At 51.9% G+C, this 11,902-nt stretch overlaps 1 protein-coding gene across 1 annotated transcript; it reads right to left on the bottom strand.

The window, feature by feature from the left end:
* Window positions 1–338: 338 nt before the first annotated feature.
* Fam43b (family with sequence similarity 43 member B) lies at window positions 339–3,051 on the bottom strand. Its single transcript, XM_005352963.3, has one exon. It carries the CDS (start codon window positions 1,737–1,739, stop codon window positions 747–749), a length of 993 nt encoding a protein of 330 aa, XP_005353020.1. The 5' UTR covers window positions 1,740–3,051; the 3' UTR covers window positions 339–746.
* Between the last annotated feature and the right edge of the window lie 8,851 nt (window positions 3,052–11,902).

The raw sequence follows: 11,902 nt of genomic DNA, 5'->3' as shown, positions 1-11,902 counted from the left end.
GTCCAGGATTCAGGGTAGACCAGTTATCTGTTTGCAGTGAGGGGATGAGTAGAGCCCTGTGGGAATGCCAAGGCAGAGGCTTGGATAGCTGCCTAGTGCAGGGCTGTTAGACGGTCCCACTCTGTCCTTTGCACGTAGACAGGACCCTCCTAGTCCCTCTCACAGGCAGAGCAGTAAAGTATCAGGAGCTTTCCATAGGGGAAAGTGTAAGACCAAGACTTCCTCCCTGTGTGTGTGGTCCCAGGAGGGTGTCCTGGGTGGGGCTCTCAGTTCTCCCCACCCACTCACTCCCTTCTCTTCCTTACCTGAAATCTCTCCAGGGTGGTTCATATCACAGGGGATAAGAGACCAAGGGCGGGGCCATAACTCCTACCCTAGACGGGGTCCTGGGTTCAAACCCACCCTCCAGGGTTTCTGCAAACCTATTTCCCCGTTCTCCTGAGAGGCTGTTTTGGAAGAGAGCAAGTTTGATCTGTGGACAGACCTGGCATAAGCGTGGGAACAATTCCACAGTGGAGGACCAGGGAAACTCCTAATGTGGGGAGATGTGGACTCCCTTCCACCCCTAAAAATCAAGGGCATATCCGGCTTCACCCTGAGCTAGGATGAGGAGCAAGGCGACCACTATGGAGATCGCGAGGGAGGCAGGCCAGGGACCAGGGGGGCGCGGAAGCGGGCAGGGCCGGGTTAGAGTCCTGGTTAGTCTGAGGGGCCGGGTCTAGGGCCCAAGTCCTAGACCTGTGCTCTCAGCGCGCCTGGCCTGCCCGCTCCCTGGAGCCGGCTTTACACCGGCGGGGCTGCGCCGGTGGCGGAGGCGCCGAGGCACCCCGCAGGCTGCACGTCCTCAGCTCCCGGGCCAGGCTGAGCACCTCGGGTCGCTCGCGCTGCAGGGTTCCTCCCTCGCTGTCCCGGGAGTCCTCCTCCTCCGCATCATCCTCCTCATCCTCCTCCTGGATGCTGCTGAGACGCGGAGCTCCGCGGCCGCGCTCGCCCGGCGGTGGCCGGTAGGCGCACTTGGCATTGAGCAGGCGGCGCAATGGGGCGCGGGGTACCGAGGCGGCGGCGCCCCCCGCGCGGAGATGCTGCTGGCGCACGTGGCGCGCGTCGCTCTGCCGCTGCAGGCGCTTGAAGTCGCTGAAGGCCGCCAGCGCGGTCTGGCGGAGCAGGCGGGCCAGGGAGCGCGCCTTGTGAGCTCGCGCCAGCAGCACGGCGTGGCAGCGCAGCACCACGGCCTTGTGGCGCGCCTGGTGGCGATAGACCCAGGCGAAGACGCGCGGGTGGCGCCCGTCCGCCGCGCAGTAGGTGATGCGCGGCAGCAGGTAGGCATGCGTCGGCCTGCGACCTCCCGATCCCCCCGCGCAGCGCTCGCTCGGCTGCATGCGGATGCCGTGCGGGCCCAGCGTCAATTTCATCTTCGTGCCCCCTCCCGGCCCGCAGCGAGCCCAGATCCTGCCCACAGCGTCGTCGGTGCAGCCGTCGCCCTTGGCGTGCAGGGTGACGGCGTTGCCCAGGTACCACACAGTGTAGGTGGGGTCCTCCTTGTTAAGCTCCACTTTCTGGCGCCGGCTGCGGAATACGCGACCCAGACGCTCCAGGGGCCAGTCCGGTAGCAGGTCTGGGCAAGAGCGCAGGAAGCTGGAGAGCAGCGACGTGTAGGCGAGCCCGGGGCTTAGGCTCTTTGCCTTGCGCTTGGCCTCGTCCTCCACCAGCACGAATTTGTTCCGTCTCCAGGGCAGCATCGCGGCGGCGCAAAGGACTGGGAGCGAGGGGAGCTCACCCTCGTCCTGGGTCGGCCAAAGGCTCTCAGAAGCCCACCGCCCAGGACTCACGACAAGCTGGGTGGAGGCCGGAGACAATCGTTGCGTGATGCCCAGTGTCCCGCAGGGCTGGCTTCGCAGATGCCCGGTGCCCAGCCGTGCTGGCCGCGGAGATGCCCGTGCGGCGGCTGATCGGCCCGGAACAGCTTCCCCAGGGAATGACTCCAGCCGTCTGGGAAGCAAGGAGGGACAGGGCTCTGGAGTAATGGATGTCCCCTAGGTCCGAATATAGGGTGGATTGCCACGGTCCCTGCCGCCTATTTGGCCGCAGGGACGTCTCTGGAGCAGGGTTTGGTGGCAGCTGGATGAGGTGGACCAAGAGCACGGCTGCGGTGGGAACTCCTTCAGGCGTCGCGGCTCCACCTCCCCCGACTGCCTACATCACCGGGCGGGACCGCTAGCTCTCTTGTCCCCTCCCTTTCTCCACTCCCCCCCCACACACACACACACGCAGACTCGAGCTTCCCAAGACCCAGCACGGATGCGCTGGAACTGTTTTAAGCTTTATCTTTGGAAGGATGAAGAGTAGAGAGGGGCGGCTAAGGAGTGGGAATCCCCCAAAACATTGCGGAGGGATTAACAGATGCAAATTTCTCCAACCTTACTCTTGGGCTCCAGGCTCCCAGGGAGAGCCCCTCCTCTTTCTAGAATTCCTGCCTGCTGCCCCTCACCCACAGAGCGTCCCTACCCCCCATCTCTGAGAACGAAGATTTGGAGTGGGTTCCTGCTGGGGCCGGCCTGGTGCCCTTTGCCTCTTCCCTACACAGCACAAAGCCTGCTGAGGTGGCCGCGCAGTGCAGTGGAAAAGTACTGTCGTTTGGTGAAGCTTTCTCCAGGTTCTTCCAAGGTCGTGGGCCAGGCCGCTTCCCCTGAGCTTTGGGACTGGTCATACCACAACACCAGCGGCTGGTGGTCAGGACAGAAGGGAGAAGATTTTTGGGGGTGGGGAGGGGTTTCTAGAGCAGACCTGAGTCTGTGGGAATTGCAGCAGAAAAGCTCTTCTCTTGGTCAAAGTGCAGCCCCCGGCTCTCTGAAGATTAGACAGATCAATGCCTTACCTGCAGAGATGCCTTCGGAGTTCCCAGGTGGTTAGCATTCTCTACCTCTTTAACTCCTCCTGACAGACAGTCCAGGGTCACCGGACTGGAAGGAGATAGGTCCAATCAGACCCCAGTGACCCCAGAGCTGACCCTCCACCTAACTCCTCCCCTACAACCTTTGTCCCTCTGCTGCATGGAGTCCAGGCATTCTGCTCCATCCCCTGGGGGAGAGACTGGTTCTTAACTGGGGAGGTGATCTAGTGTATTGAAAAACAGCCCTACAATAAGACAGATATTCTCTTTATCTGGGTTAACCCACAGGCTCCCAGAATTCCTGGACTACTCTCATGTGTGCCCAAGAGCCTATGGACTTAAGGACAGGACTGCTAACACAAGCTTTTCCACTGGGTCCTGGGGACCCTCCGGGTCAGGAATGAGCGAGCTCTGGACTCTGATCCTGGCTGAGTTCAAAACTAAGCCAACTCTCACTCTCTCTCTCTCTCTCTCTCTCTCTCTCTCTCTCTCTCTCTCTCTCTCTCTCGTGTGTGTGTGTGTGTGTGTGTGTGTGTATACACACGAGAGCAGGGCGGGGTACACCTGTAATCCCAGCACTGGGGAAGCAGAGGCAGGACTACCTCTGAGTTCAAGGCCAGCCTGAGCTACACAGTGAGATTACTGCCACAGAAAGGTGGTGGGATGGGGGGGAAGGGGAGAAGAAGAAAAGAAAAGAGAATGCCCCACCTATCCTCCGCCTTTTATCAGGCAGCTTCTGCTATCAGAGAATTTAAGACGGGCTGCACCTGGAATGCTTCCATTCCTTCCCCAGTCTGGCTCACCGTCCTTCATGCTCAGAGTGTGGCTTCCGTTCCCACAACCTTTAAAAAATATTCTAGGCTGTGCCCATCTGGTACCATACGAAAACACAGCAAATGCAATACTGAAAAAAAATAAAAAGATTTTAATAATGTATATTCACGTGTGTGTGTGCGCACGCGCACTCGTGCATTCTTAGATGCAGTGCTCTGGGAGCTAGATCTGGCTCTACCATGAAAGCAGCGTGTGCTCTTAACCACTAAGCCATCTTTCCCATCGCCAATTATTCTATTAATTCTTGCTAATCCCGTACATATGGACAGCAACTCATCCATCCTCCTGGGTCTCCCTACTCTGTCCCTGTCCTCCCAGGCTTCTCCTTAGTCCCTTACAATGCCTGGACTCTCCCTATTCTGTCTCGTCTCCCCAGAGTCCTCCTTAGATCCCTTACAATGCTCAGTGATCTTGAATGTCCTGCAGTCTGCCCTCTAAGCTCATGGCTTTGGATGCAGCCTCATGCCCATTCACATACAAGGAAAAGCCTTTAAGGAAAACAAAGCTTGGGGCTTCCAGAAGCTTCTGTTTCAGAGAAGAGCTCCCGCCTTCCTCATCACTACTGCTTCAGTGACAGGAGTGTAGTTGGCCCTGTTCCGCTTGCCTTTTATACTTCTTGTGTGTGTGTGTGTGTGTGTGCTCCTATATTTCTTTGAAAAGTCATATTACTGGTATATAAGCAGCGTAATAATATAATAATAATAATGTTTCTCTCAACCCTTAGTATCAATTCCGAAGTCAGCCACTTTCACACATTTCACTTGTCATTTTGTTATCCATGTCCATATTTCTTGCACACACATACACACACATAGGGGAGGGTGGAGCCAGAGAGAGTCTAGACATTAGGTGTCCTTCCACCTTCCACCTTGTTTCTTTGAACCTGGAGCTGGGTAGTTAGCAAAAGTCCCAGTGATCCTCCCACCCCTGGGTTTATAGATATATACTCAGCCAGGCCCAGCTCTTTTTTTTTTTTTTATGAGCTCTAGGATCTGAACTCAGACCCCCATGCTTATACAGTCAGCATTCTTACTCATTAATCCATCTTCCTAGGCCAGCCCAAGCTTCTTGTCTGTGCCGGCTGGTTTAATGTCTACTTAACACAGCTAGCGCCATTGGAGAAGAGGGAGCCTCAGTTGAGAAAAGGCTTCCATGAGATCAGGCTACAGGCAGGCCTGTAGGGCATTTTCTTAATTAGTGATTGATGGGGGAGAACCTGGCCTGTTGTGGGTGGTGTCATCTCTGGCAGGGGTCTTGGGTTCTATAAGAAAGCAGTCTGAGCAAGAGGTGGGGACCAAGCCTGTAAGTGGGAACCCCTCCCACCCATGGTCCTGATTGCCTTCAGTGATGAACTATGGATGCAGAAGGGTAAGACAAGTATAAATCCTTTCTTCCCCATCTTGCTTTTGGTTGTGGTGTTTCATTATAGCAATAGTAACCCAAACAAATACAGGGTCTCACTATGTAGTCTTGCTGACCTAGACACCTCTATGTAGATCAGGCTGGCCTTGAACTCACGGAGATCTACTTGCCTCTTAAAAGCTGGTATTATAGGTGTGTATCATCATGCCTAGCGATGACTTCTTCTTCTTCTTCTTCTTCTTCTTCTTCTTCTTCTTCTTCTTCTTCTTCTTCTTCTTCTTCTTCTTTCTTCCTCTTCCTCTTCCTCCTCTTCCTCTTCTTCTTCTTCTTTTTTGGACAAGGTTTCACTGTGTAACAGTCCTGGCTGTCCTGGACTACTAGCTGTAGACCAGGCTGGCCTCAAACTCACAGAGATCCACCTGCCTCTGCCTCCCAAGTTCTGGGATTAAAGGCATGTGCCTCCACTGCCCAGTGCAGCTTCTATTTCTAAGTAACATTTCTAAGTAACTTAGACTATTTTAAGATCATTATTTATCATTTCCCTATTGGTAGGATATTGTCTTTACCTCTCTCTCTTGGTGCGTGTGTCCCAGCACAGATGAATGTGCATGAGGCCAAAGGACAACCCTTTTCAGGAACTTTCCATCTTATTTATTAAGTAATTTACTTAGACAGGGTCTCACTATTAGGACCAAGTTGACCTGGAACTCATAGCGATCCTCCTGCCTCTGCATCCCAAGGTAGGATTAAAGCCACCATGCCTGACTTGTGTTTATTTTTGAGACAGGGTCTCTGACTGGGCTGGAACTCACTCTGCGCTGGCTGGACAGTGAGCCTCAGGGGTCCTTCTGTCTTCACATCCCTTCCCCCTTGCTTGGATTGTAAGCAGTTGCCACAGAGCCTGACTCTTTTGTGTTGTTCTAGGGATGGAAGTGAGGTCTCCTAGGGGTTGCTGTGAAAGCATTTTACAGACTGAGCTATCTCTTGAGCCCCTGTCCTACACTGGTTAGAACATCTTGCTGTGTTGTATGTACCAGCAGTTAGTGTTTAGTGGTTACTAGGTCAATAATGTTCAAAGCTGAGCACCCACGTATGCAGTGATGCTCTCTCTTGTTGGACAACTTTGTGACTTTGTTTTTTGAGACAGGGTTTCTTTGTGTAACAGCCCTGGTTGTCTTGGAATTCTGCTTCTTCTTTTCTTGCATTGGGTTTTTCTGGGTTTCTTTTCTGTATTCTTATATATTTAAAGACAAGTCAAACAACTACAAATTCTTTTTCTAAAATTCCTAGTGACCACTATAGTCCAGATCTGTGCACGAGACAGGAGAGCTGACTAGAAGCTCTTTCCATCAGCGGGGAAGAGTCTTGAGTTCTTCTGGCCTGGTTGGTGTCCCTAGAGGGCACCGTGACAGCCTCCTGCTTTAGGGATGCGGTGGATGAACCTGAGGGTGTTGACATGGCCGGGAGTCCTGCACCCCCCCCCCCTTTCTAGGCTGTGCCTGGGTTTTGTAGCCTAAAGTCCCTTTGGGTGGGTCCTGTATAGTCCAGCTCAGGGCCTGGTCTGGAGTTTCCAGGCCACAGGCTCTGTGTTGAGGGTAGGGCATTTGGGGCTCCCCCTCCTGGTTGTTGGTGGACCCTCTTTTTTACCACCACCAAGCCTGATGGCTGATTGGAATTCTTGCTCTGCTGAGCTGATTGGTCCCAGGACTTCCTTCTCCCTAAATGGTCTGAGCCCCAGTCTGCGACCACCATCTCTTTCCTCCTTGGCAGTGTCTGCCCCTTCTCTTCCTAGAGGCTCGGCAGGAATGGCGAGCGTCTCAAGTTGCCTTCCTTAGTGATTTTCTGGGGCCTTCTAATTCTGTGCTCAGGATTCATGCAGTGGCTGGGTGTGGAAGCATTTTGTCTGAAGTCCAGGTTACTCAGGAGGCTGAGGCAGGAGGATTATTTGACCCTGGAGTTAGAGGCTAACTTGTGTTACATAGCAAGTTCTGGGGAAAAAAAAAAGAATTAATTATTATCCATTCTGGGGCTGTAAATGTGCCCTGAAGCTCAGTCATGGTGGCTTACACCTGTAATCCCAGGCACCGGGAAAACAGAGGCAAAGGGATCACCAACCTGGAGCCAGGTTTTGGGGTGATGGCACACACCTTTAATCCCAGCACTCTAGAGGCACAAGCAAGTGGATCTCTGTGAGTTCGAAGCCAGCCTGGTCTACAGAGTGAGTTCCAGGACAGCCAGGGCTACACAGAGAAACCTTGTCTGGAAAAATCAAAACAAACAAACAAAAACAAAACAAAACAACTTGGTGCTTATCCACTCAGCAATCCAAATGTATTTGTCTATGCCTTCAGCCATGTTTCTTTTGCCAAATGAAAAGGCTAGAATAAGTACCTTATTCTCCCCAGGGTGGACATTCTGCCTTCATAGGAATTGTTTTTTATCAAGTGAGTGCTGGCTTCAAAACTAGACCCCTGGTTTAGGCACACAGAGTTGAGAAGACACACCTGCTGTGGCTGGCCTCCAGGAAGGCGTCTAGGGTGGCTCACCTCTGAGTGTCCATGTCTTCGTGGAGTCCCTCCCCTTGTGGACTGGGGTGGCCAAGTCACAGGTGAGATGCAGTAGTACAGAGTGGCATAAAGTGGCGTTGAGTTCTGGGGCCAGGCTGAAGGCCATTGAAGATCTCTGCCTGTTTTCCCTGGGGTCACTCGCTGTGGCGGAACCGGCTGTCAGGTCAGGAGGACCCTGCAGTAGCCTTGTGAGAGGCCCGAGGCCAGGGATGGAGGCATCCCACTGACAGCTGGAGCCTTTCCCCACCTCTGTGAGTGAGCTGACTTGGAAGTGGGCCCCCTATTCTCAGTCTAGTTATCAATGAATGCAGCCTCCGCCAGCACCCAGCCCTCAGCCTCCTGAGAACCTGAGTCAGAGCCATGCAGTGAACCTGCTCCTGGTTGGCTCCACACTGTGAGGTCATAGATGCTATTACTGTCTTAAGCTTTGAGATCTCTGTCTCTCAAGGGAATATTTAATTAGTACCACCCCTAACCCTTCATCTGCAAAGCTCTGTGTGATCCCCACCCTCCCCCATTCCCCTGTAACCACCCCCACAAACACCTCTTTGCTCTTCTTGCCCCTGGTCCTTTGCACCCGCTCTTGCAGTCTATGTGTTTTTTTCAGGCCAATGTTTCTGGGCAACAGTTCCCTGAATTCTCTCTACTCTCCTTGGTCTTGTTCCTCAAAGTTGCCTTCAAAGTGTTGATCAGAATTGCATTGAACTAATCACTTATGTGACTAACCACTTATTCAGTTACATCCCCCCATTCATAAATAAGTCCCTATTCACTCTGAGGGCAAGAACCCCTGTCTGAGGTACGGGTCACTCCACAGTGCCCTAGACAGTGACTGGCACATTGCAGACTCCCCTTCCCCCAGTCTCATTCTGTAGCTTAGACTATAGCCTGGAACTCAGTATGTAGCCAAGGCTGGCCTGGAATATACAGACACTCCTGTCTCGGTTTCTGGAGCACTGGATTGCAGGCATGCACCTCCATGCTTCTCTCGGGGTAGTTTCTCAAGAGTGCCCTGGACAGCACACATAATGTCTTGAAAATGCTCTGAACAGCACCTGGCACATTGTAGCTTTTCAAAAGTGCCATGGAGAGTATCTAACACATAGTAGGTCCTCAAAAGTACCATGGGCAGTTTCTGACACATAGTGAATTCTTAAAAGTACCATGGACAGTTTCTGACACATAGTAGGTCCTCAAATGCACCATGGAGAGTTTCTGACACATAGTAGGTCCTCAAATGTACTATGGAGAGTATCTAACACATAGTAGGTCCTCAAAGATACTATGGACAGTTTCTGACACATAGTAAGTTCTTAAAAGAACCATGGACAGTTTCTGACACATAGTATGTCCTCAAAATCACCATGGACCGTTTCTGGCACATAGTAGGTTCTCAAAAGGTTTCTGAGAGCTGCATACAAGCCATCTTCCTGTTGTGTGACTCGGGCCCATCTTCTCCACTGCCAGAACAGCAGCCGAGAGCAAACTCCTGGCTGCTGGCAGGTCACTACATTAAAGGACAGTACATACGCTTTTATTGGAGAAGAGCCTCACTTCCGACAGTGACTCACTGTGTGACCTTGGGTGGCTTGTCTTTCCTGTCTGAGAAAGGCAGATAGCGGTTGGTACAATGCTTCTGCTGAAGGCTGGGAGCTGTTTTATTTAGAGATTTTGGCATGTGTTCAGTGCTCTTAAAGTGTGGTTTTCTTACTATCCAGGTGGCTGTAAGTGATTAGAGCCTTAGAATCGAACTGAACTGTAGTTTACAGAGGGGCTATGAGAAGCTGTAGGGGGAGAGACAATGCCTTTTGGTGCTGGATTCATAGACATCTGTGCATGAATATTCTTTCTGCTGCTTTATTTGTTTTGAGACGGGGTCTCCCTGTATAATCCAGGCTGGCCTTGAATTTGCTGTCCTCCTGCCTCAGCTTCCCAGGGTTAGAATTACAGGTACATTCCGTTATACCTGACAGGGGTTCATATTCCTCTGTCTCTGTCTCCTTGTCTCTCTCTGTTATCTTCTTGTGTGTGCACATATATGTGTGTTCAGACTTGTGCATGCCCATTTGGAGGTTAGAAGTTGAGAATGGATGGCCTCCTCTGTTGCTCTCCACCTTACTTCTTGAGACAGGGTCTCTCACTAACCTGGAGTTCGCCTACCAGCTAGACTCAGTTGGTTAGTAAATGCCCGAGGATGGGCCTGACCCACCTGAGGGCACCCAGCACCATGATTACAGGCATGCACCACTGTGCCTGGAGAGGCATGGGATGTGGCCCGCTGGGATTCAAACTCAGGTCTGCAAGCTTGCCCAGCAAGTACCTTACCCACTACTGAGGGAGGGAGGGAGAGAGCAAGCACAATAACTTGGATGTCCTGGGCTTTTGAAACCTTAAAGCCCACCCAATGATACACCTCCTCCAACAAGGCCACACCCCTTAAACCTTCTCAAGCTGCTCCACCAACTATGGATCACGCATTCAGATATACGCACCTATAGGGGCCATTCTCATTTAACCACCACATATAGACAAGGGAGTTAAGACTCAGAGAGGTTTAGTGATTTGCCTGTGGTCACAGAGGTAGCAAGAGGCAGGGCAGTAACTGAACCCAGGTGGGACATGCTTCTAACCTTCCATAAAGTTATGCATGAATATTTATGACTAAGAAAATAAGGAGAATGGCAATGGGGAGATGGAGATGACCTAAGGTCCCTGCTGTGTAGATGCGAGGTCTTGAGTTTGGATCCCCAGAACTTATGTAAAAGCCAGGCATGTGGCAAGTGTCTATAACCCCAGAGCTTGGGGAATAGAGACAGGTGGATCCCTGGAATCCATTGACCCTGCCTCAGACATTAAGATGAAGCTGAGCATGGTGGTGTACCCCTTTAATCCCAGCACTTGGGGGACAGAGCTGAGTAGATCTCTGTGAGTTTGAGGCCAACCTACATAAGTGAGTTCCAGGACAGCCAGAGCTACATAGTGAGACCTTGCCTTGAATCCCCACCCTGCTCCCCCAAAATGGTGAAGAAAAGCAGTTGACACCAATATCGATCATTTCCTTCCACATGCAGGTGTATATACATCCACTTATATGCTTACTTACCCATATGGAAATGTTCACAGCACACACACACACACACACACACACACACACACACACACACACACACAGTAAATCAATAAAATAAAAATAAGGAGAGGGCTAGGGATGTGTCTCTGTTGGTAGAGCTCTTCTTCATGCATGAAGCCCAGGGTTTGATCCCCAGCATCACATAAACCCAGCATGAAGGTGTTCACATCCTCTGGCGACATAGGCAGTTTGAGGTCAGCTTAGCTACAGGAGACCCTGTCTCGGTGAGGTTAAGGAAAGGGGGAGTGTGACAGAACTCCTAACTGAAGGGGTTAGGATGTAAAGGAACCTTTGGATTCTCTAGATGCTCAGCTACTCAGTGGAATGAATGTAAATGAGGGACAGAGCTGATGGGTGAAATGCTACCCGCATCGCACCTGTACCCCTGAGATAAGACCTGGGTCCATCCACCAAATTACAGTCCAGTTTAAACATGTTTGCATAGCAGAGAACAGAGCTGTGTCAATAGAGGCTGGGATTTGGATACAGGCTCATCTCAGGAATGCGGACACCTGCAGCCGGGAGGTCCTGAGTCAAAGCAGATAGGATCTCAGACAGGGCAGAGAGGTAGCTTTGGAGTTCCCACCCTCTTGCACCAAAACTGATACTGGCGCAAATCCCCCACCCCCGCCCCCAATGGGAGCCCCACATCTAAGCTCATCTGCCCACTGTTCTTACATTCAGTCATCAAATGGTATCGAAGTATGTGCTGTGTGCCAGATGTTATATGGGAAGCATGGTGGTGCTGAGCCGAGCAAGAAACTGGAAGTCCCTCCTCTGAAGGCTCTTTATAGTCTTGTTTGGGAAAGGGATGCGTGCTGGAGGAATATAGGCACGAAACAGATTGTGCAAACGATGGGTTCTGATATTCAGTGGGAAGGGTACTGAGGGGTAGATGCTCAGTTAATCACAGGGTGGTGGACTCCCACCCCATCTGAAGAAGTAATTTCCTTTGTAGCTGAGGGGTGTTGCCAAGGGAGTGGCTATGTAAAAGGGGGAGGGAGAGGGTGCTGGGGTGTAGCTCAGTTGGTCGAGTGCTTGCCCCAGCATACACAGGGCCCTAGGTTTGATTCCCAGCACTGGATGCAAGGGTACACACCTGTGATTTGACCTTTTGGG

The sequence above is a fragment of the Microtus ochrogaster genome, chromosome 10 (genome assembly GCF_000317375.1).
Source record: "Microtus ochrogaster isolate Prairie Vole_2 chromosome 10, MicOch1.0, whole genome shotgun sequence".
In the NCBI taxonomy this organism is placed as follows: domain Eukaryota; kingdom Metazoa; phylum Chordata; class Mammalia; order Rodentia; family Cricetidae; genus Microtus; species Microtus ochrogaster.
The sequence above is the reverse complement of the archived record's forward strand: the minus strand, read 5'-3'. Positions and strand labels throughout refer to the sequence as shown.